This window comes from Sesamum indicum, linkage group LG7 (genome assembly GCF_000512975.1).
Source record: "Sesamum indicum cultivar Zhongzhi No. 13 linkage group LG7, S_indicum_v1.0, whole genome shotgun sequence".
Classification (NCBI taxonomy): Eukaryota; Viridiplantae; Streptophyta; class Magnoliopsida; order Lamiales; family Pedaliaceae; genus Sesamum; species Sesamum indicum.
In genome coordinates this window covers 11036757-11056932 of record NC_026151.1, presented here as the reverse complement: position 1 = coordinate 11056932, position 20176 = coordinate 11036757, and the positions used below count along the sequence as shown (strand labels likewise).

The following is a 20176-nucleotide window of genomic DNA, read 5'->3' as shown; positions in this document are numbered from 1 at the left end:
TATTTGCCATGAACATGGATTAATGGAGTAGATCTTTGTACATTCAATGAGTAGAATGAGAGCTCATGAAGCCCACTTACTCTTTTGGAACTGGAAAAGTTTATGTTTCAAAATACTCAATGATTTACAATGAAATGTAGTTTATGGTACTTACAATGTTTTGAAATGGTTTATTTCAACTGAGTAGCATGCTGCCAAATATTGACAAATAGGTTCATGGATTCTGGCATCAATTCGCCTGCATATTACCTTAATTAACTTGTTATTATGCAGGTTACAGTCTTCATTAAATCATGCAAAGAACAAATAGATGTTCTGAAAAATAGCATAAACGACGAGGAAGCAAATTCAAAGGGATGGCTTGGTATAAGGAGTGACAAAATGAATGCTGATACTATAGCACACAAACATGGAGTGGTATGCCTTGTGTATCTCAGTTGTTTGACATCAATAAACATGTTGCTTTGTTTGTTTTGTCGTAGTTGACTTATTACTATTTGTTTGCTCTGGGTCTTTAGTCTTTACTCCAGTTGTTCCAATTTTATACTGGCAGTGATAGAATTTTGGAAAACATGGTCGTTGACTATTTGGTACTTAGAAATGAAAAGAGTAAGGACCTTCAATTATATATGCTTGTGGCAGCCTTGAGCATGTTCTAATGTCAAATGAGCTTGGTGTATCCATGCCCTTGTTGGGTAGTGGTGTGACACCTGCTGATTCTGTGATTATTTTCTGCAATCTTAGGAAGAGTATATCCATGTGAAATATATTTCTTAACCTCATCAGGCTTAAGTTATTATCGTTTGCCTTATCCGTCTTTTCAATAAGCAAATCACTTTTTGCTTGTATGCAGGTATTGATTCTAAGTGAAAAGCTTCATTCCGTAACATCACAATTTGATCAGCTTAGAGCTCTACGCTTCCAAGATGCTATCAACCGGGTGACACCAAGAAGAAAACTGAAGCGGGACGTCACTACTGATGTTGTAGACAGCTCGACTTCTGGAAATGTAGAGCCTAGAGAAGTAAAGGATTTGGAAGTCAGGCAGACAGATGATATTCAAGCTGAACCAGTTAGATTCCAGCAACAACTGTTAGATGATGAGACACGTGCCCTCCAGGTAATCAATGATAACAGTGTTTAGAAAAAGTTTCTTTATACGTACATTAGCAAGTATTGTCATAGTTCACTGTAAAGCTCACTTCTTGTATCTGTCCCGTGTTGATGCAGGTAGAGTTGGCCAGCATGTTGGATGCTGTTCAAGAAACGGAAACAAAGATGGTGGAAATGTCTGCACTTAACCACCTGATGTCAACTCATGTTTTGCAACAGGCCCAACAGATAGAGTACTTGTATGAGCAGGTCAGCTATATATCAGTTGACTAGACTTGATCTTTCCAAATGGTTGTGATAAATGCACTGGGATTCACATTCACAAGTCACTTATTGTTCCATGTCTCCATTTTACTATTTTTTCGTGTTGAATATGTGAAGGAGCTCTTTGTAGAGCTGCATTGTTTCTTCAATATGATGTCTCTCATCCATATTCATTCTTGTGGAGTAATGACATATTTTAAGTTGAAAATAAAAGGGCTCTTGTTATTCAGGCAGTCTTATAGATAGAGTTGAAATTGAATTTTCCGTTACTTTTGGATTAAACAGGCAGTGGAAGCAACCAAGAATGTGGAGCTGGGTAACAAAGAGTTATCACAAGCGATTCAACGGAATAGCAGTAGCAGGACTTTTCTTTTGCTTTTTCTGTTTGTTCTTACCTTTTCAGTTCTGTTTCTTGATTGGTATAATTAACTGGGAAGTTGAATTGTACATATTCCACTCTATCAACTGGGATACATCGGCCCATCTTTCCAAAAAAGAAAAGAATTTAGAAGCAAGTGCATATTTGCTGGTGCCATCATACCTTGCAATGCTGCTAAACTACCATTCTTGGAAGAGTTGGGCTTGAATTCATGTTAAGATGTTTGTTTATGATTCACCAAGGAAAATCTCGGTATGCATATATTAAATGCTTGATTGTGCTGCATTGAGGATATAGTATGTCTTTGTTCTAGTACAGTTCCACATTGCATTTGATATATTTAGTTCTTTTCGTTTCTGCATTCAAATCATAAATTCTGTGACTATAATCTGCAAGTTGCACCACAGGAATAATGGCACTATGATTTTACTGAACACGATATCCGTAGGAAACTGTGTGCTCTTGAAAAAGTGATGCCTTTGCTTCCTTTCATTATTTGGAAAATAGTAAAAAGTATGTTAAATGTTTGCTTATACAGCTATTCTGACAAACACAAAATTCAGTGTATTTCAATTTATTTTTCATTTATCTTATATTAATACAAGACACGAAGTTAAATTTCTTTTAAATCATAAGAGAAAATGAAACCAAAGAAAGGCGATGAGTTTTAGAGAAGTTGGAGGATGCTTTATAAAAATGTGTTGCAAAGTGACTAGTTGAAAGTTGCATGTTACGTAGAAAAACTTTTCATTATTTGTTAATGATAAAAATCTACGAATACCTAAAATCACGCCTTTTCGAATTTTGACTTAAAAAGTTATTTGGTTTAACTTATAAAATTCTTAAATCACCTTATAAATGTTGGGGAACTTTTAAAAAAAGATGTTAGAAATTTATAAATTTTATTTTAAAAAAGTAAGCAACTGTTAATTTATTTAGAATATCTTAATAAATTCCTTTAAATTAATTATAAATTTATCATAACTAATATTTTAGGAGCTCTACAATATTATTTTTTTTGTTGTAAATTTACTTTTTTAAAATAAAATTTAACATTTTATGTTTTAATATATTTAGCCAAACACCCTCTTAATTTAGAGAATTAAATGCAAATCACCAGTCGAACTCGAACACATACAAAAAAGTCCTTACATTTAAGCTAAAACACAAAAACCATGTTTGGGGTTAAATACCATGCTTTCGGGGACTAAAAATTGCAATTTTCCCATTCGTTCTTAGTTTTCTGTCCAACATATTCTAAACGAGTCAATTAATCACTCCGCTCTCATCCCTCTCTCTATGTGCTCATTCTCCAAGGTTTTGCACCCCACTCTCGGATCAGAATTTGCCCAATTGAAGAAATAGTAATAAGAATAATTTTACAATAATGGTCGAGAAATCCAAGATTCGGAAGAAGGGTTCCATTGGTGAAGAAGACATCTCTGCTCTCTTGCAAAGGTAAAATTTTTATTCCTTAAGTGTTGAGGAGCATTAGTCATAAAAATTCAAAGCAAGTTCTTTATTGGATTGTTTCTTGTTTTTCCCTCCTTTGTCTGTTAGGTACTCGGTGAAGACAGTGCTGACATTACTGCAAGAGGTGGCGAACGTCGCTGGAGAGAAAATTGACTGGGGTGCGGTTGTGAAGAACACCGCAACTGAAATTTCCAGTGCGAGGGAGTGTCAGATGCTGTGGCGACATCTTGCATATGGCCAGACCCTAATCGATCAATTTGACAATGCTCCAGACCCTATGGTAAACGCGTTTTTCTTGTTGCTTTATGTTCAGGCTGTCAGTGTGTATCTTACACATGTTAGCTACGAATTGTTTGCTTACAAGACTTACTGGCGATTTGATAGTCTGAATGCGATTAATATGCTATTGGGAGTACTGTTGTTGCTTTAGTAGTGGATAAAGTTTGGGTTGCGTGTACAGGGGTACTAGCTATGAGCTTGGAGCTGTTATTGGCACTATTGTTTCTAATATACGTCATGGCATTGTTCACTTCTGCTTCCTTATGGAATGAATTTGGTGAAACTGTATGTGGTGGTGATTTATACCAAAAGAATTTGGTTTAACTCGATTATGTCCTCCAGGGCAGCATTCAAGTGAAGCTTTATCTGGCAATTTATACTAAACAAGCTGTCCATTAGTACACTTTCTATGAATTCAGTCTTGCTGCTATTATATCTTACTCAAAGACCTCATCAAAATTTTTGATGTCAAATTCTCCACTTCTTTGTAGGATGATGATAGCGATTTAGAATATGAGCTTGAAGCTTTTCCTGCTATCACCCGGGAAACTTCAGTGGAGGCTGCAGCATGTGTTAAAGTAAGTATGATTTATTTGATAATATCATAAACATTGTCCTGAAGTTTGTGGCTATCTCGCTGTTGCTTATTCTGGTTTGGTTTTTCTTTTCCAATTTCTTTGTATGCTAAAAGCTGGAAGCTGAAAAGTGTGTTTAATTGATGTCTTTTATACTCACGGAAAGCAGTATAACTGTACTAAGGACTGTCCTTTATGAATATCTACCCCCAGATAAGAAAAAATTTATCCATATGCATACACATGTACACGTGTATCATGTCTTTGTATATATCAGAGCCATTCGGTCCAGATACGCGTTTCTCCTATTCCACCCATTACTGGACATCAGCAAAGTTAATTATCCAGTGTTTCTGTTTACTTCATTCCATGTGATTTTAAGTCAAGTTCTCTGCCTATGTTTACCTCTAATATTTAATGGATCACTTTTGCTTCAGCCCACACTGAATGTGTAAAAAACCATCCAGATAGATTCTCTATCTATTATTTTCCAAGGGCTATCACTTGAGAATACTTGTACTCTATCTTGTCTTCTTTGACCAGAAATGCATCTGAATTTTTATAATCTGCTACTCAGCTGAAGCCATGACATGTTTGTTATGGTGCCAAGATCAAAATACCTGGTAACCTCGCATATTTTTATTGAACCCTTCCTGTGTTGGATGAAATGTATATGATCCTGTTGGGTTTTGTGCCCTGTAAATATATGAGTTGCTGGTGGAGGTAACCTGATTGTATTCTTACTAAGTTTCAATAAGGTGTTGAACTGGAGACATTTGGCTATGTCTTTCTTTTGTGTCTTTAGATAAGTGATAATGGTTGAACTTGTAAATAAATGTAATAAAGTGTCAGTTGGTGGCCAGCGCAGAGAGATGTGTAGTTGAATACTTTTCTAAGAGCAACTAGGGAAAACAAGGTACTTTACTCTCCACCAGGGTGTTTATTGAGTTTGGAAGGTTCATCATCATGTGCATTAGGCAGAACACTTGTCTTAGACATAAACTAGTGGAAATTTTTATACTTTGTAAAATCAGACTAATATGCAAGGAGTGTGGCAATGAACAATTATAGGGGTACATCTCACTTGTTTATTTTGGTTTGTAGGTCTTATCTAGTAAATTAGAAAATTAAAAGATGTCTTACGCAGTTGTCTTTGTTGGTTGTATTGTTTATCAAACCTTCTAGTCTGTTGTAGCAGAATTACTTTGGCCTCAAAATTCTAGATTCCCTTTTTCTTCTCTTATTGGAAAATCCCTGAACTTTCATTTTGTTTGGATGTAACTCACCAATTTTTTCTTACAGATACAGAATAAATGGATATTGCCTATCAGGTGAATGTTGATTTTGAGATATCCGGCACATAAAATTATTCTTTATTCCTTTTGTGATGGTTAAATCACTATTCAGTTAAAATCTTCCCCGTGTATGATACATTTAAAAACTAACTTACGGAAGCTGAAAGCATGTTAAAAGAGAATGTTTCTGCCTCTGCATGTAGTAATAAAATAAGAGATTGAACTTGTTTTGAAATTTTCATAAGAAGGGCAAAAGACAAGCAAGTAATTTAGTAGAATATCTTCCAAGATGAGTTGTATGTCATCTGAGTCTCAACTTTGTGCAATTCCAATTTCCACTCAGAAGAGAAATGAATGTTTCTGCATTCAAAAATTAATATGATCCTCATTTTGTTCTTCTTCCTTCACTTCTAAAGTATTGTTACTCTTTAATCTTATGATGGTATTCTGAGTCTATGAAATAAAATATGGTTTCCTTTTCTTTGATAGGCTTGTCAATACTAATATTCACTAGTATTTCTGATTAGGAGAACTCTTTTGCAGGTATTAATTGCTTCTGATTATCCAATAGATTCCCATCTTCCAAACAACTTGACTATTGAAGCACCATTGACTATTAATGTACCAAGGTTCAAGACATTAACTGCAGCTTCGGATTGTACACTTGCTAATGTTATTCAGGGGACGAATATTAGCATTCCTGTTTCTGTACAAAAGCAACCACTATCTTCTGGGTCATCTGGTGAAAAAAGGCCTAATAATGGTACATCAGGAGTTAATTTGCCTCCTCGAAGAAAAAGAAGGGGTTGGTCTACAGAAGATGATGTGAAACTCACTGCTGCGGTGCAAAAATATGGAGAACGAAATTGGGCTGATATCGCAAGGGGAGATTTTGAGAATGATAGAAAAGCATCAGAGCTATCGCAGGTACTACACTCACCTTCGTTCTAGTCACGTTAACATGGCTTTTATTATCTTAATGAACAGAGGACTAGTCATTGGATAACTGTTACTTAGATACTTTTTGGGTTTAGAAGTTGGAGGGGTTGGCCTTTAGGCATGATAAGTTTTGGTATGTACCATATTTTATATTTCTGTTTTGGGATGAATGATGATGTATAATGAAAGGGTCTATCGTGGAAGATGCATATATCAGTATCTTGTACCTTTGTGATTATCTCTCTTTCTTGTGCTGTCAATAGCTGGTAAATGACTATAATCAGAAATATTTCCTATTGTTTCTACTAGATTTTGGTGTGCATTGCTATATGTGATAGTTTGCTGCTCTGTTAATGCCCTGAATAACATGGTAGATAGGCATAAGGTTCAGTATTAATCAAAATGGGTTATATTTCCTTGGTTCAATTCTGTGATTTTGTATTCATACTCCATTGTATGATTCACAGTGTTTTTATGCTGAATTTAGTGATATGCAACAAACATGTGCAGAGATGGGCGAATCTCAGGAAAAAACAGGGCAATTTAAATGTAGTAACTGGTTCACAACTTTCTGAAGCTCAACTCGCTGCTGCTCATCGGGCCATGTCCCTAGCCCTAGATATGCCAATGGGCGACAATTTGAAGGCAGCTCGTCAGATGAATTCTGGTAATTCGTCCATCACTTTTTCAACATGGAATTCAGGTGGTTGCTGTGTAGGAAAGTTAGCTCTCGTTTTTTCTGGAATTGTTATGATGGCTGATGTTGCACCACTGTTCTGTGGCTATGTTGATCCTGAAAGACCATACAGTTATACATAACCGTCTTCATCGAGATGTGGTGAAAAGTTGGCGGCATGAAACACTTTGGTGATTTTTATTACACTACTGAAGTTCTCCTGAATAAGCATTCTGCAGCTACTATTTATGTCTTGCGGTGTTGGAAAAAATTGCCTTTATTTAAACCTTCCTATGACCAATATCTTAAAGTTAATATAGTCCCATTTGGTCTCCCTATTAAAAGGCAACTTGGAAGATGCAATCAATTGAAAAGCATTTGGTCGCCCCATTAAAAGAGTCGCTATGTTCAAACCCCATTTTGGTCCGTGTGCATGTTCAATGGTTCAGAACTTAGCAGATGCAATCAATTGAAAAGCAAATGGGATTTGTTTTATGACTGTTTACTTGATGCAAAACTGTTTCCTAGAGCACATTTATATTTCCGTGATTGTGTGTGTGTCTTTCTTTTTCTTTCTGTTCTTTCTTAGCCTTCCTTTGTTTCCTCTTTCTTCATTGTTCAGTTAGTTAGGTTCTTTGGAAAGACTTCAGGTGTCCAATGGTCGACCTCTTGTTTACTGGAGAATGTGGATCACTTATGTAAAATACTATTATTATGTAAAATAGTGTACCTCACTATTCCTCACTTCTCGTGTTTGTGTCTTTGGAATATTATCAGTTGGCACAAAGTCTCAGCCTCAATCTCAAAAAGCTTCTGCATCACCACCAGATCAGCAGTTGGGAATGGCAGGGCCTTCAAAATCTCAGGTGCCGAACAAAAGACCGTCAATGAACCCTACTACTGGTCTGGATTCAATGATCAAAGCTGCTGCAGTTGCTGCAGGGGCCCGCATAGCTACCGCTACTGATGCTTCCTCAATAATTGAAGCTGCTCGTTCACAGAATGTTGTCCACATTATAACTGGAGGCAGTTCAGTGATGAAATCCTCAACTACAAGCACATCAAATCAACTGCCAAGCAATGTGCATTTTATTCGCAATGGCCTCACAAAGTCACCAATTTCCACTTATTGTGCTACTCCAAGCTCACGACCGTCTGAAGCTCAGCAAGCACAAGGTATATCTATAAGACCTGCAGAGCCGGCAGTACAGTCCAACCCAGTGGGTAGTGCCCGAGTCCTGAATGCATCATCTACTCCATCCATTGGAGTTACTAAAACTGCAGAAGTTGCTGTGGTTTCTACCTCATCAAGTGAGATGAAAGAGCTTGTCCAAAGAGACCAAAATGCTGGTCTAGCTAATGTATATGACTCTGTTCAGGCGGATCAAATGTCTGAAAATCAGTCAGCACCATTAGGCAGCCAATCAAAAGAGAAAGTTGATATACATCAGACTTCTACTTCAGGTAATGTATTGAGAGGAAACACTGAAGAAAATCAACCTTCTACTTCCTTACGGAATCCTATCAGTCAAACTCAGGATGATTGAGTAGCTTTACCACGCACGGAAGTAGAAGATAATGGTAATTTCTAATACCTTTTAAATGGATAGGCAGTGGCCAGTCACTGCTAATATATTTGTTGGTTACTCATCTTTATATGTAGGATTTCAAATAAAGGTAAGTTGATTGATCTCCAGGCAGACAGAATGCTGATAATCAATGTAGAAGACAAGAAAATCATGAGATTCCAGTCCAAATGGGAGCATGAAGATTTAGCAAGCACGAATGCAGATTGAAGTGCTGAAAGCAATTATATAACAAGCTACAACCGGAGATGGGAAGAGTAGATAAAGCTCCCTATGAAATTTCGTCTTCCCTGTTCTTCAGTAAATCCCTGCCATCTTTCCCGGTATGTATATACTTCTGGCGGAAGTTATACGCTCGTTTGGACGAGGGCCCGGGATCCTAAATAGTGAAGTAAGAGATCCATTTTCATGGGTTAAATCATTCTGCAGATTTGTCTACCTGCAGCTGGGAAAGAACAGGAAAGGCACCGATAACAAGCTCCAAGAAAGTTGGTCTTTGACTACATTAAGAATCTTCATGCTGGTTTCTTAGTTGCATAGTTGTTTCGCCTCCAGGAGGGGTACAATAGCTAGACACTCGTATCCTAGTTGTCCAAAATGACATAGACTGTGACATTTTTGCTGTGGATTGTTAACAAAGCTAATTTCAGCATTAATTATGTCATTGATCCTTAAGCACCCGAGAAATCTGAGACAATGGTCACAGGTCAAACTCTATTATTGCAGACCCCGATTTGAAAATGGGTTTTCTTTAAGTTGAGAGTTAAAGAATTTATCAAGCCAGCCGAAGGTAAACAATGAGAGCGCATATTTTAACTCATCAACCCTTACTAATATGCATTTCGACTGTTAAAAAGCCCATTTTATAGCAGTTGTTCAAACTGCATTGCAAGGGCTCTGTCAATGATACTAAAATGGTTGTACAGTGTTCAACATGTAAATCGAATTCTTGGTTCGGAGATCTGCCTCAAAATGTTCAATCTATTAATGCTTCCATTATTCCCTGGAAATTAGGAAAACAAGTTTCACAAACCTTATCTCACACCACAATTCACACACAGCGCAGCTAGAATGGCATAGGAAGTTGACTGCCAATCTGCTAATACAAACAAATGATGAGGGCCATAGCCTACCAATTACCATATCTCTACCATTAACGTTAGAGCCACAAATTTATGGGAGATAGAAATTTTACCAGAAACCCATTCCTCCCTGCATATCATCCAGCCTATCTACTGACGAGATGCCACGTGGAAGCCCCTCATTAACTGCTTATCTCCTCCCCCTCCCACCAGCCCTCAGTTAAGTGTCTTGAAACCAAGAACAAGCTCTCGCTCCTAGTCTTAGTAGCATATAGAATTTTATTTTATTTTATTTTTTAATCCTTTTTAGCTCTTGCTGTAATCAAACATGGAGACTAGTCTTACATGCTGTGCCCGTGGAGCAATCTTGCCTACTGCTTCTTCACAACAGTACTCCACACTCGCCTCGCCACGTTCTGTTTCTCCATCATTTAGCTCCAAGGTACTGCCTTTCAACACCTTAATTTAGTAAGTTGTTGTGCATGATTCTCTTTAAGACTTGTGCATGAAGATATTGGTTGAATTGCATTGCAGAGTTTGCGAGGGAGCTCGATATATGGAGACTCTTTGCGCATCGTGCCAAGATCATCATTGAAGGTCTCAAAGGCCAAGAGTTCTGCCCTTGTGACTAAGTGTGAGATTGGAGACAGTTTGGTGAGTGTTTAACTGTTGCAATTTGCTGATCAGTTGAAGGATTCTCTTGTAAGAAACGGACATGATGAAGTTCTTTTTGGATTTGGTTTCTTGATTGATTTTGCAGGAAGAATTTCTTACAAAGTCGACATCGGATAAGGGGCTGATCAGGCTTATGATGTGCATGGGCGAAGCGCTAAGAACTATTGCATTCAAAGTGAGGACAGCTTCTTGTGGAGGAACAGCTTGTGTGAACTCTTTCGGAGACGAGCAGCTTGCAGTTGATTTGCTTGCTAACAAGCTTCTATTTGAGGTGGGAGTCTATGAATTTACAGAGTTATCTGGTAATATGACATCAATCAAGTAAGATGTATCAGTAACGCTTGTGAAGGCTAAACATGAATTAAGAGAAATTTCACGATAGTATTGAAACATGTAGAAGTACAAGAACTCACAGATTCTTATGTGGTTCTGAGAAGAATGTTCCTATAACCATGATTGCTCAAGCCTTTTTATTTGTTTATAACGGAATATTATGCAAGTAAAATATACGTGGTCACCTATTAGTTATATATGACTAGAACATATGTAAAATATTATAAAAATTGTGCTTCTGAGTTCAATCATTGGAATGTCCCATATATCACTATATTGTTCATATTTGGACACTCTAGAAAATTTCTGAAGCATTAAGATTCACCAAAAATTTTACATTCCTGACTTCTTGATGCATAGGCATTGCAATATTCACACTTCTGCAAGTACGCTTGCTCTGAGGAAGTTCCAGAGCTTCAAGACATGGGAGGACCAGTTGAAGGTCAGCTATTAACATCATTAATTTTAGTCTTTTATTATTGACAAGAAACGAAAAATAACATCATACATGCATAATTTCATTGGTTGGAACAGGAGGTTTCAGTGTTGCATTTGATCCACTAGATGGTTCTAGCATAGTTGACACAAACTTCACTGTTGGGACAATCTTTGGAGTATGGCCCGGAGATAAGCTCACTGGAGTGACCGGAGGTGATCAAGTTGCTGCTGCAATGGGGATTTTTGGGCCCCGAACGACTTACGTTCTTGCTCTCAAGGACATCCCTGGAACACACGAATTCCTCCTACTCGATGAAGGTTTGAATAACTTCATGCAGCTAACATTCGTCTCAATTCTCGTTCCTTTAGATTAATTTTTGTTTTCTTGCAGGAAAATGGCAACATGTTAAGGATACCACAACGATTGGAGAAGGAAAAATGTTTTCCCCTGGTAACTTGAGGGCTACTTCAGACAACACTGAGTATGCCAAGGTTTCTTCTGCTTTCCCTTTCTCTAATACATGTCCATACAATGAAAATATAATGACAAAGCATTCTCACTCACAGTTGATTGATTACTACGTCCGGGAGAAATACACGCTGCGATACACAGGAGGAATGGTGCCCGATGTTAATCAGGTTTTGTAGCATTCATTATCACATCCTTTGAAGGAAACATGTCATTAGATCCATGTTGGCTGATTAATGTTGTCTATTTGTTGGTGGAATTGTAGATCATTGTGAAAGAGAAAGGGATCTTCACAAATGTGGCATCTCCATCTGCCAAAGCCAAGCTGAGGCTTCTGTTTGAAGTTGCTCCTTTGGGATTCTTGATCGAAAAAGCAGGCGGTTACAGCAGCGATGGCAAGCAATCTGTGCTAGATAAGGTGATAAATAATCTAGACGAGCGGACGCAGGTGGCTTATGGGTCCAAGAATGAGATAATCCGGTTTGAAGAAATGCTCTATGGATCCTCAAGACTCAAGGCTGCTCAACCAGTTGGAGCTGCTGCTTGAGAACGTCTGGACGATAAACTGATGTTTCTATTTCTTTTTCCTTCATCTAGAGTACATGCTTTGTACACGGACCAATAAATGATAATTTGTTGAAAACTGAAGATGCTGGTAAATTATGATGATGAGATCAATTATTAATGGAACTCCAGCTTTGTTCTGTGTCTGTAAAAAATCTTGATTAGGAGATTCAGTTCATTGCAGCTGAGATTGTAAGAAACACGAGCTCCCTTGTCTATACTTTTGAAATTTAGGAAGTTTTACTAAGTTCAGATGCCAGTTTTCCATATAAGTTTGTCTACAGGAAAAATCCTTGTAATCTCAGACCCCTTGTTTTTACATCACAATCCAGCCTGTCTATTGTTTCTTAGGATACCTTTCACAAGGAAACAGCGACGCATTCTTGCAAGAAGTTCACGAGCTAAGTCTTTCAGAGCTATTATTACTTCAAATTTCTTGTCTGCTTTATTAGTAATTAACCCCTTCTCTTCAGAATCAACATCATGGAAAAGAAGGAAGAGCTGGCCATGGTATTACTTGTAACATTATGTTAATTTCTCCTTCTGATAATTTTGAGGAAACTATTGTCTTATTTTCCTCCTATTTTATTACAGATAGACGTGGTTGGAACCAGGAAATGGTGTGGATCAATTGGGGGCGTTGTCGATGCACCAATAGACAAAGTGTGGACCATGGTGTCTAAAAGCAGCAGATTACACGAGTGGATGCCGATGGTCGAAAAATGCATTGATTTGTCGGGAGAAGAAGGCGTCCCAGGCTATACCAGGTTAGTCTCAGGTTTCATGTTCCCACAGGAAGACGGTGACAGATCATGGATCAAGGAAAAGCTGGTTCACATGGACCCTTTATCCCACAGTTACATTTATCGAATGGAATCAAGCAACGTAGGGCTCGATGGATCCTTAAATTCGTTAAAGCTCATAGATTACGGTGATGGCTCGACTCTTGTCCACTGGAAATTCGACATAGATCCTGTCGAAGGTGTGTCCGAAGAGTACACAGTGGACTACTTGGGATATCTTTACAAGTCGTGTATTAACAGGATTGAGGGTGCTGTAGAGGCTTCATGTAATAAATGCTCTGTCGCATTCTTGAAGCAAGAAGTTGCTTCTGGTTCAGACAATGCAGACAACAACATTGTTAACTGATATGCAACTATGCAAATGTTTTTGTTAGAAATCAAGAATGCGTTCCAGATGTAGTCTCTTTAGTTGTAGGATGAGATGTTGCTTATTACTTCATCTAATCTCGGAATTAATTTATTTTGAAGGTGGGATGATAACAATTAGCATGATTTTCTCATTAATGACAACTATTTCTCAACTAATGATATACACCAACAATTACCAACTCCTGTATAGTTACTCTTCTGGAAGTATATGTAAGAGATAATAGTATAGATCAAGACGATACGTATCCAAGTATCAGGCAACCTCAGTAAATACAAAAATGAAGTTCATAATTTGAGTACTATAAATAAGTATTTTTCACAAACATAAATGGACATTCAACTATGAAAGAATGACTTACATAAGTAATTGATGCCAAGAGAAGTTTAGTTCAGTGATTAATTACAAATATAGTCCGGAAATCAAACAATAGTCAAAAACATAATTTATTGTTCTGAAATCAGCCAATTCAGTAAAAACTCATTGAAATGAAAAGACACGCACATACACACAGGTGAGTAAGAATCTGTTGCTTTGGCATATGAATGGTGAACTGTTTCTCTGTTCAAGTTTGCTGAGGTTGATTGGAAAACACTTCAAACATTATCAAAAACTAGAATTATTGTAATGAACTTAACTACGAAAATAAGTACATGGAATCCTTGTCCGAGATATAGATATATAGAGGAGACATACCTTTCAGGGTGCCCTTCTTCTCGTATCAGTTGCATTCACTTGAAAATGGCAGTGAAAGCATAAGAATACCCTTCTGTAACTACACATGGACAAATAACTACTTTGCGTAATATGCAAGAAGACTTGGGAAAATTGCATGGCTGGCTAGTGCATTCACCTAACCTAGTACAATGACATAGCATCAGAGTAGTTTGTTCCTTTTATAAATGTTTCAACAAAGAGACACCGGTATTGTCTGAAATATAGGCAATCTAGGAAGAGTGGAACAGTCTAAAATGATGGAACTTCGTGTTCTTGTTTTGATGCTAGTAGTGGCTTTCTTGTATCCAACATGCGTTGAGTCAAGGGTTCGTAACTACAAATTCAGTGTAAGTGCATTTTCTTCTTTTTTTGTTGAAGTATGTAAGAGAATGGATTAGCCCTTCAATTTGTTTCCTTAAATCCAAGCCATAGTTCCATGGAATGCTTCCAAATGTTGTTCGACGATCTTGCTACCCTGTTTCTATTCAGGTGGTAAGGAAAAACACGACCGCGCTATGTGCAAGTAAGCCAATAATCGTGGTAAATGGGAAGTTTCCAGGTCCTACTCTCTATGCAAGGGAAGACGATATCGTGATTGTGAGGGTCGTTAACCATGTCAAAGACAACGTTACAATCCACTGGTCTGGTTTAGAAAATACGCTACAACCTTCACATTTTTCTCTGAAATCAAGTTGTTTGTTCGCTAGACCTATGATGCTAATACTGCAATGTGGATACATTTCAGGCATGGAGTCAGACAACTCAGGACCGGTTGGTCTGATGGACCAGCATATATCACACAATGCCCGATTCAGACAGGGCAGAGCTATATTTACAACTTTACCCTCACGGGGCAGAGAGGCACACTTCTTTGGCATGCACATATAAACTGGCAACGAGCAACAGTACATGGCGCCATCGTCATTTTACCCAAGCGCGGTGTTCCTTATCCGTTTCCCAAACCGGATAAGGAAGAAATAATCATTTTCGGTTAGGCTTATTCTAGTTCTTGCTCACATCTTTCCTTTGCATGTGGTTTACGACTCGTTGTTGCTTCCGCTACATGCAGGAGAGTGGTGGAAATCAGATGTGGAAGCAGTGATCAACCAGGCGATGAAATTAGGCCAGCCGCCTAACGTATCTGATGCACACACAATAAATGGACTACCTGGACCTGCTCCAAATTGCTCATCTCAGGGTACTAACATGAGTATACTTACGCATGGAACATAACTGAGTTGTGTCTGCTCTTCTTTTCCGTGTCCTTTTTGTTGTCATCTGTTGATTCATGAAATAGATGACAACAATTTCCTGAAAAAAGTTCAAAGTATCAGCTGAAAATTCATTAGCTTGTTCGATTGTACTACATGTAGGCTACACTCTCCAAGTGGAAACCGGCAAGACATACCTCCTCCGAATAGTCAACGCAGCTGTTAATGAGGAGCTCTTCTTCAAAATAGCAGGGCACCAACTGACGATCGTTGAAGTCGATGCTTCCTACACGAAACCTTTCAAAACGGACACCATATTCATCGGTCCAGGCCAAACAACAAACGCCCTCTTAACAGCAGACCAGAAAATCGGCAACTATCTAATTGCCATTTCCCCTTTTATGGACACAATAGTAGCCATAGACAACCAAACTGCAATGGGCACCTTACGTTACAATGGGATGTTAGCCGTCTCCTCCACCACCCTAACAGCCATGCCCCCACAAAATGCAACCCCGATAACAACCAAATTCATGGACTCTCTAAGAAGCCTTAACTCAAAGGAGTACCCTGCCAACGTGCCACAAACTGTCGATCATTCACTTATGTTTGCAATAGGCGTCGCAGTGAATCCGTGTGCAACATGTGTGAATGGGAGCCGAGTTATGGCTGATATCAACAATGTCAGCTTTGTGATGCCTACTACAGCTATCCTTCAAGCACATTACTACAACATAAGCGGAGTTTACACCGACGATTTCCCTGCAAACCCCCCAAACCCTTACAATTACACCGGCACGCCACCAACAAGTATACAGACAAACAATGGCACAAAGGTATACAGATTGGCTTATAACTCCACAGTTCAGCTTGTGTTGCAGGGCACATCAATTATAGCACCGGAGAGTCATCCGACTCATTTGCATGGCTTCAATTTCTACGTGGTGGGGAAAGGATTGGGAAACTATGATCCCAAGAATGATCCAAAAAACTTCAATCTTGTTGATCCTGTTGAGAGGAACACAATAAGCGTGCCGACTGCTGGATGGACGGCAATAAGATTCAGAGCTGACAATCCAGGTACATTCAACTTGTTCATTAGCTTTGCCCTTTCCTACTTCAATTTCTTGTTTGGTGGTGGAGGGGTGAAAAGTAGTTTTCATGCAATGTCATCCACATTATGATGAAGTTTGGTGTTCTGAGCAATCAAATAGGAGAAGTTTTTCCCTTTGACCAACTTTTCTTGATCAGACTTTATTACAAATATTGTCCGAAAAAGATACAAAATTCTAGGGCATAAATTCCAATAAAATTTGAATTTATGATGCAGGGGTATGGTTTATGCATTGCCATTTGGAAGTGCACACAACATGGGGGCTTAAGATGGCATTTTTGGTGGAAAATGGGAAAGGCCCAAATCAATCAATATTACCTCCTCCGAATGATCTTCCAAAATGCTGAACAACACCACAAAGTTCAACACAAAAAACACACACTACTGCAGAACTCTGCACCAAAACTGAGGAGTTGGGAGTGAAGGAGAAGATGAAGCTGCTCAACCTGCACTCCAACAACACACACACACACACTCACATGCATGCCAAGAAATGTAATAATTATTCTTTTTTCTTAGGAAATGAGTGTCTCTGTTTATTGCATTGCTCTTATGATTTTGGATATAATTTATGTATTTGGGAGACTTGGATTCTTGCAACATTGTACACAGCTCTCAGGATCAATAAATTAGCCTCACTGCTGCTTTTCATTTAAACAAACGTTACTTTTCTTAATTAGTTCGTGTTATTATTCATTATGATGTAATGTTTTAAAAAGTACATGGGATTATTGCACTATCCTCCCCAGAGGTTGGTGGTTCAAAAAATTACATGACGTTTATTTTCGTCTAATAAATAGGTTCTCTATTAATCAAAATTTCCTGATATTTAAAAAAATGATAAAAATAAATATTTATAATACTTATTAATGTTTTATTGCTAGTTAAAGAAATCTTTTTATAATCAAATTACTCTTATAATGGTAGAATATACCTCTTCATTAACATGTAAAGATGTATATGGGTAAGGTAAAATATATCTCTTCACATGCATTAACGTGTAAAGATATAATAAGTCTATCGGTGGTAAATATTAATTTTTATTGATTTTTCTGTTATTATCAAATTTGATGAATTTTGACTAACAAATAAATTTATTTGTTTGACAGAAATAAACTTTAATGGTATTAAATATAATTTTTTAAATCATAGAGATCTATGTTTAAACACTAAATTTCAGGTGAGAGGAGTGTAATTATCCTAAACTATAATTTTAATTGGTAAAAAGTTGAACAGAAATGCCTCATTTCGGAGACATAAAAGGCCAAAAACAACGCGCCAGGTAGGGGTCGAACCTACGACTTTCTGCTTAGGAAACAGACGCTCTATCCACTGAGCTACAGGCGCTTTGTTGTGAATTGTCAAATGATATTTACATAGATCTTACTAATTTTATGTTTTCAAATGTATTTCCTTATTATCTTTTATAATCAAATTGAGCTGAATTCAAGTTTGAAAATTATCAAATAAAAAATTAAGCTTAAATTTTATTTGTTAAATTAACAAATCGGGCTCAAACACTTCTATCAGTCAGCCTCACATTGAATATTGAGTAGTTTTTTTTTCTTCTAACAGAGCACTTTGCACGTGTGATTTTGAGGGTCCAATATGAGAATGGAACACCTTTCTGTTGCAATATAACAATTGCCCTTTTTGATCTTTTGCTATCCACGAACCAGTTATGATACAAGCAATTTTTTGTTTAGAATCAAGGTGCACATTAGGTTGGATCAGTTTAGGATCGACACAGATCAGCTAAAAAAAGACCAGTCCAGGACTAGTCCACGTTCATGACTGATCCTGGGGCGGTTCTGGGCCTTTAAATAGGTTCGAATTGGATTTATTTATGAACTTAGACCCAGCCCGTGAACCGGCCCGGTGGAGGCCCGAACCAGGACCAGAGCAGGTGCTTATCAGGCCCGAAAGTGTCTATTTTATTTTTTTATAAATAGAAGTTTTCTTTTGAACAATTACTTAAATTTTTTATAGAATTATGAAATACAATAAATAATAAATTAAATCACATAAAAAATCATAACTAGAAAAATAATAGTTGATATTATATAATCAACTTAGATAATACTAAATTTTGAAAAAAGTAAAAAAATTAGAAGTAGAACAATAATGTTAATAATTTTTAGTTTTCCATAAATGTCAAAAAGCTACTAAAATAGTTAGTTTAGGAGAATAAAATAAAATTTATATGTCATGCATTATTATTATAAAAAAAATTGTCCAGCCCAGGTCTCACGAGGCGCCTATCACACAGCGCGTCGTGTGGCTAGTAGTCCGCTGACTACGTCCGCCAATACCTCCGCTCGGCACAAATGCAGCGCGCCGAATATATCAGAGTCGGGAGGAACAAATCACAAAATCGTAAATTGCGCACGCGGATTCAGAAAACCAAATTGCATTGAACTGAAAATGCGTATACAATGATCAACGATGCTAGAGCAAGGGGATCGCCTTGAGGGGGACTCTAACACGTCACTAAACCAAGCTTCTTGAACTCATTCCCCCCTATAATAGGCTTAAAAAAATAAATCCTATTGTCTACACTAGACACTAGAAAAGCTGAAATTTGCAACTCAAGAGGCGTAACGTCCCCTTGAGGAATCTAAACAACAGAAAGCAAATAACAAAGCAGTAACAAAGCAATAAAAGGCCTACACCTAGGACTCTAAGACTAGTTGGTTGTCCAGCGTCTGTCGATGAAGGCTGAGTGGTCGGCCATGTAGAACGATTGAGTGGCCGGAGTGCGCGTCACGGGGCCTAGTGAATGGGCAGCCCGTGACATTCTCCCCCACCTGAGATAGCGACGTCCCCGGCGCTACGGAAGCATGGTACGCTTCGACAAGAGGTAGAAACGCCTTTAGGTTTGTCACTCGCTCCCAAGTGTTCTCCTCGCTGCTGCATCCCCTCCATTTCACCAAGTACTCTGTGTGGTCTTTCTTCGCGGTACTCGTCACTCGGTGATCTAGGATTACTTCAGCCACCTTCTCCTTCGTCTTCTTCAATTTGAGTTGTGGGCGGCTGGGTTGATTGCGGGTATCGTCTTCCTTGTCTGCTGAATACTTCTTCAATTGGCTGACATGGAAAACGTTGTGGATCTTCCACCACGGCGGTAACTCCACCTTGTACGCCACCGTCCCATTACGCCTAAGGACAGGCAAAGGACCAACATATTTCTGCATCAACCGAGGATCTCTCCACCTTGATGACTTTGACAATTTCGGATTCGGGACCTTCACCAGCACCAGGTCTCCCGCATTGAACTCAATGAAGCGGCGATTCTGATCTGCATACTTCTTCATCCGCTTCTGAGCTGTCTCCAGGCAACTTCTAACGATATCAACATTCTTCTTCCACTCCTGGGAGAAACTTCGAGCAAGAGGGGATCTCACACTTTGTGGGATGTCAAGAGTGTGAGGAAGGAGCGGCTGCTGCCCAGTAATGATTTCAAAAGCGCTCTTGTTGGTGGTGGAAGAGCTCTTTTGAACATTGAAATATAGCTGAGCGACATCCAAGAGCTTCACCCAATCCTTCTGCGTACCTCGCACAAAGTGCCGAAGGTAGTCCTGCAACGTAGAATTAAAACGTTCTGTCTGACCATCGGACTGTGGATGATAGCTCGAGCTCATGGAAGATGTGGACCCGAGAAGTTTGAACAACTCGGTCCGGAAGACGCCAGTGAATCGGGAGTCACGATCACTGACAATATCTTTTGGCAGTCCCCAATGCTTGACGATGTGCTTGAAAAAGAGATGAGCTGTCCCTTCTGCTGTAACGTGTTTGGGTGCTGCGATAAATGTAGCATATTTTGA

At 38.4% G+C, this 20176-nt stretch overlaps 5 protein-coding genes and 1 non-coding gene across 8 annotated transcripts in view; 5 read left to right on the top strand and 1 right to left on the bottom strand.

The window, feature by feature from the left end:
* Positions 1-1912, top strand: part of LOC105167084 (syntaxin-81) — a 4359-nt gene extending 2447 nt beyond the window's left edge. Inside the window, exons 5-8 of the mRNA XM_011086651.2 lie at positions 274-417; positions 854-1120; positions 1231-1362; positions 1663-1912. Coding sequence (XP_011084953.1) covers positions 274-417; positions 854-1120; positions 1231-1362; positions 1663-1806 — 687 coding nt within the window. The 3' untranslated portion in view covers positions 1807-1912. The remainder of the gene's footprint in view (positions 1-273; positions 418-853; positions 1121-1230; positions 1363-1662) is intronic.
* Positions 2993-9389, top strand: LOC105167083. 3 transcript variants are annotated; one of them, XR_848226.2, is made up of 8 exons: positions 2994-3214; positions 3317-3509; positions 4000-4086; positions 5922-6305; positions 6828-6984; positions 7771-8574; positions 8691-8902; positions 9009-9388. XR_848226.2 is itself a non-coding variant. In XM_011086649.2 (7 exons), the coding sequence occupies exons 1-6, from the start codon at positions 3144-3146 to the stop codon at positions 8538-8540; spliced, it is 1662 nt and encodes a 553-aa protein (XP_011084951.1). In that variant the 5' UTR covers positions 2993-3143; the 3' UTR covers positions 8541-8574; positions 8657-9389. The 3 variants fall into 3 exon arrangements, 2 of the variants coding, with proteins under 2 accessions (XP_011084951.1, XP_011084950.1); XM_011086649.2 differs by having other exon boundaries at positions 2993-3214; positions 8657-9389; XM_011086648.2 differs by having other exon boundaries at positions 8691-9386.
* On the top strand, positions 9874-12340 carry LOC105167082 (sedoheptulose-1,7-bisphosphatase, chloroplastic). The gene is made up of 8 exons (XM_011086646.2): positions 9874-10103; positions 10196-10315; positions 10422-10607; positions 11030-11111; positions 11204-11425; positions 11499-11599; positions 11675-11746; positions 11842-12340. The coding sequence occupies exons 1-8, from the start codon at positions 9990-9992 to the stop codon at positions 12121-12123; spliced, it is 1179 nt and encodes a 392-aa protein (XP_011084948.1). The 5' UTR covers positions 9874-9989; the 3' UTR covers positions 12124-12340.
* Positions 12486-13320, top strand: LOC105167081. The gene is made up of 2 exons (XM_011086645.2): positions 12486-12650; positions 12735-13320. Exons 1-2 carry the CDS (start codon positions 12624-12626, stop codon positions 13287-13289), a joined length of 582 nt encoding a protein of 193 aa, XP_011084947.1. The 5' UTR covers positions 12486-12623; the 3' UTR covers positions 13290-13320.
* Positions 14214-16712, top strand: LOC105167080 (laccase-4). Its single transcript, XM_011086644.2, has 6 exons — positions 14214-14374; positions 14517-14668; positions 14773-15017; positions 15097-15225; positions 15401-16318; positions 16569-16712. Exons 1-6 carry the CDS (start codon positions 14282-14284, stop codon positions 16697-16699), a joined length of 1668 nt encoding a protein of 555 aa, XP_011084946.1. The 5' UTR covers positions 14214-14281; the 3' UTR covers positions 16700-16712.
* Positions 17627-17699, bottom strand: TRNAR-CCU. The gene has a single exon. It is a non-coding gene; the product is annotated as a tRNA-Arg (tRNA).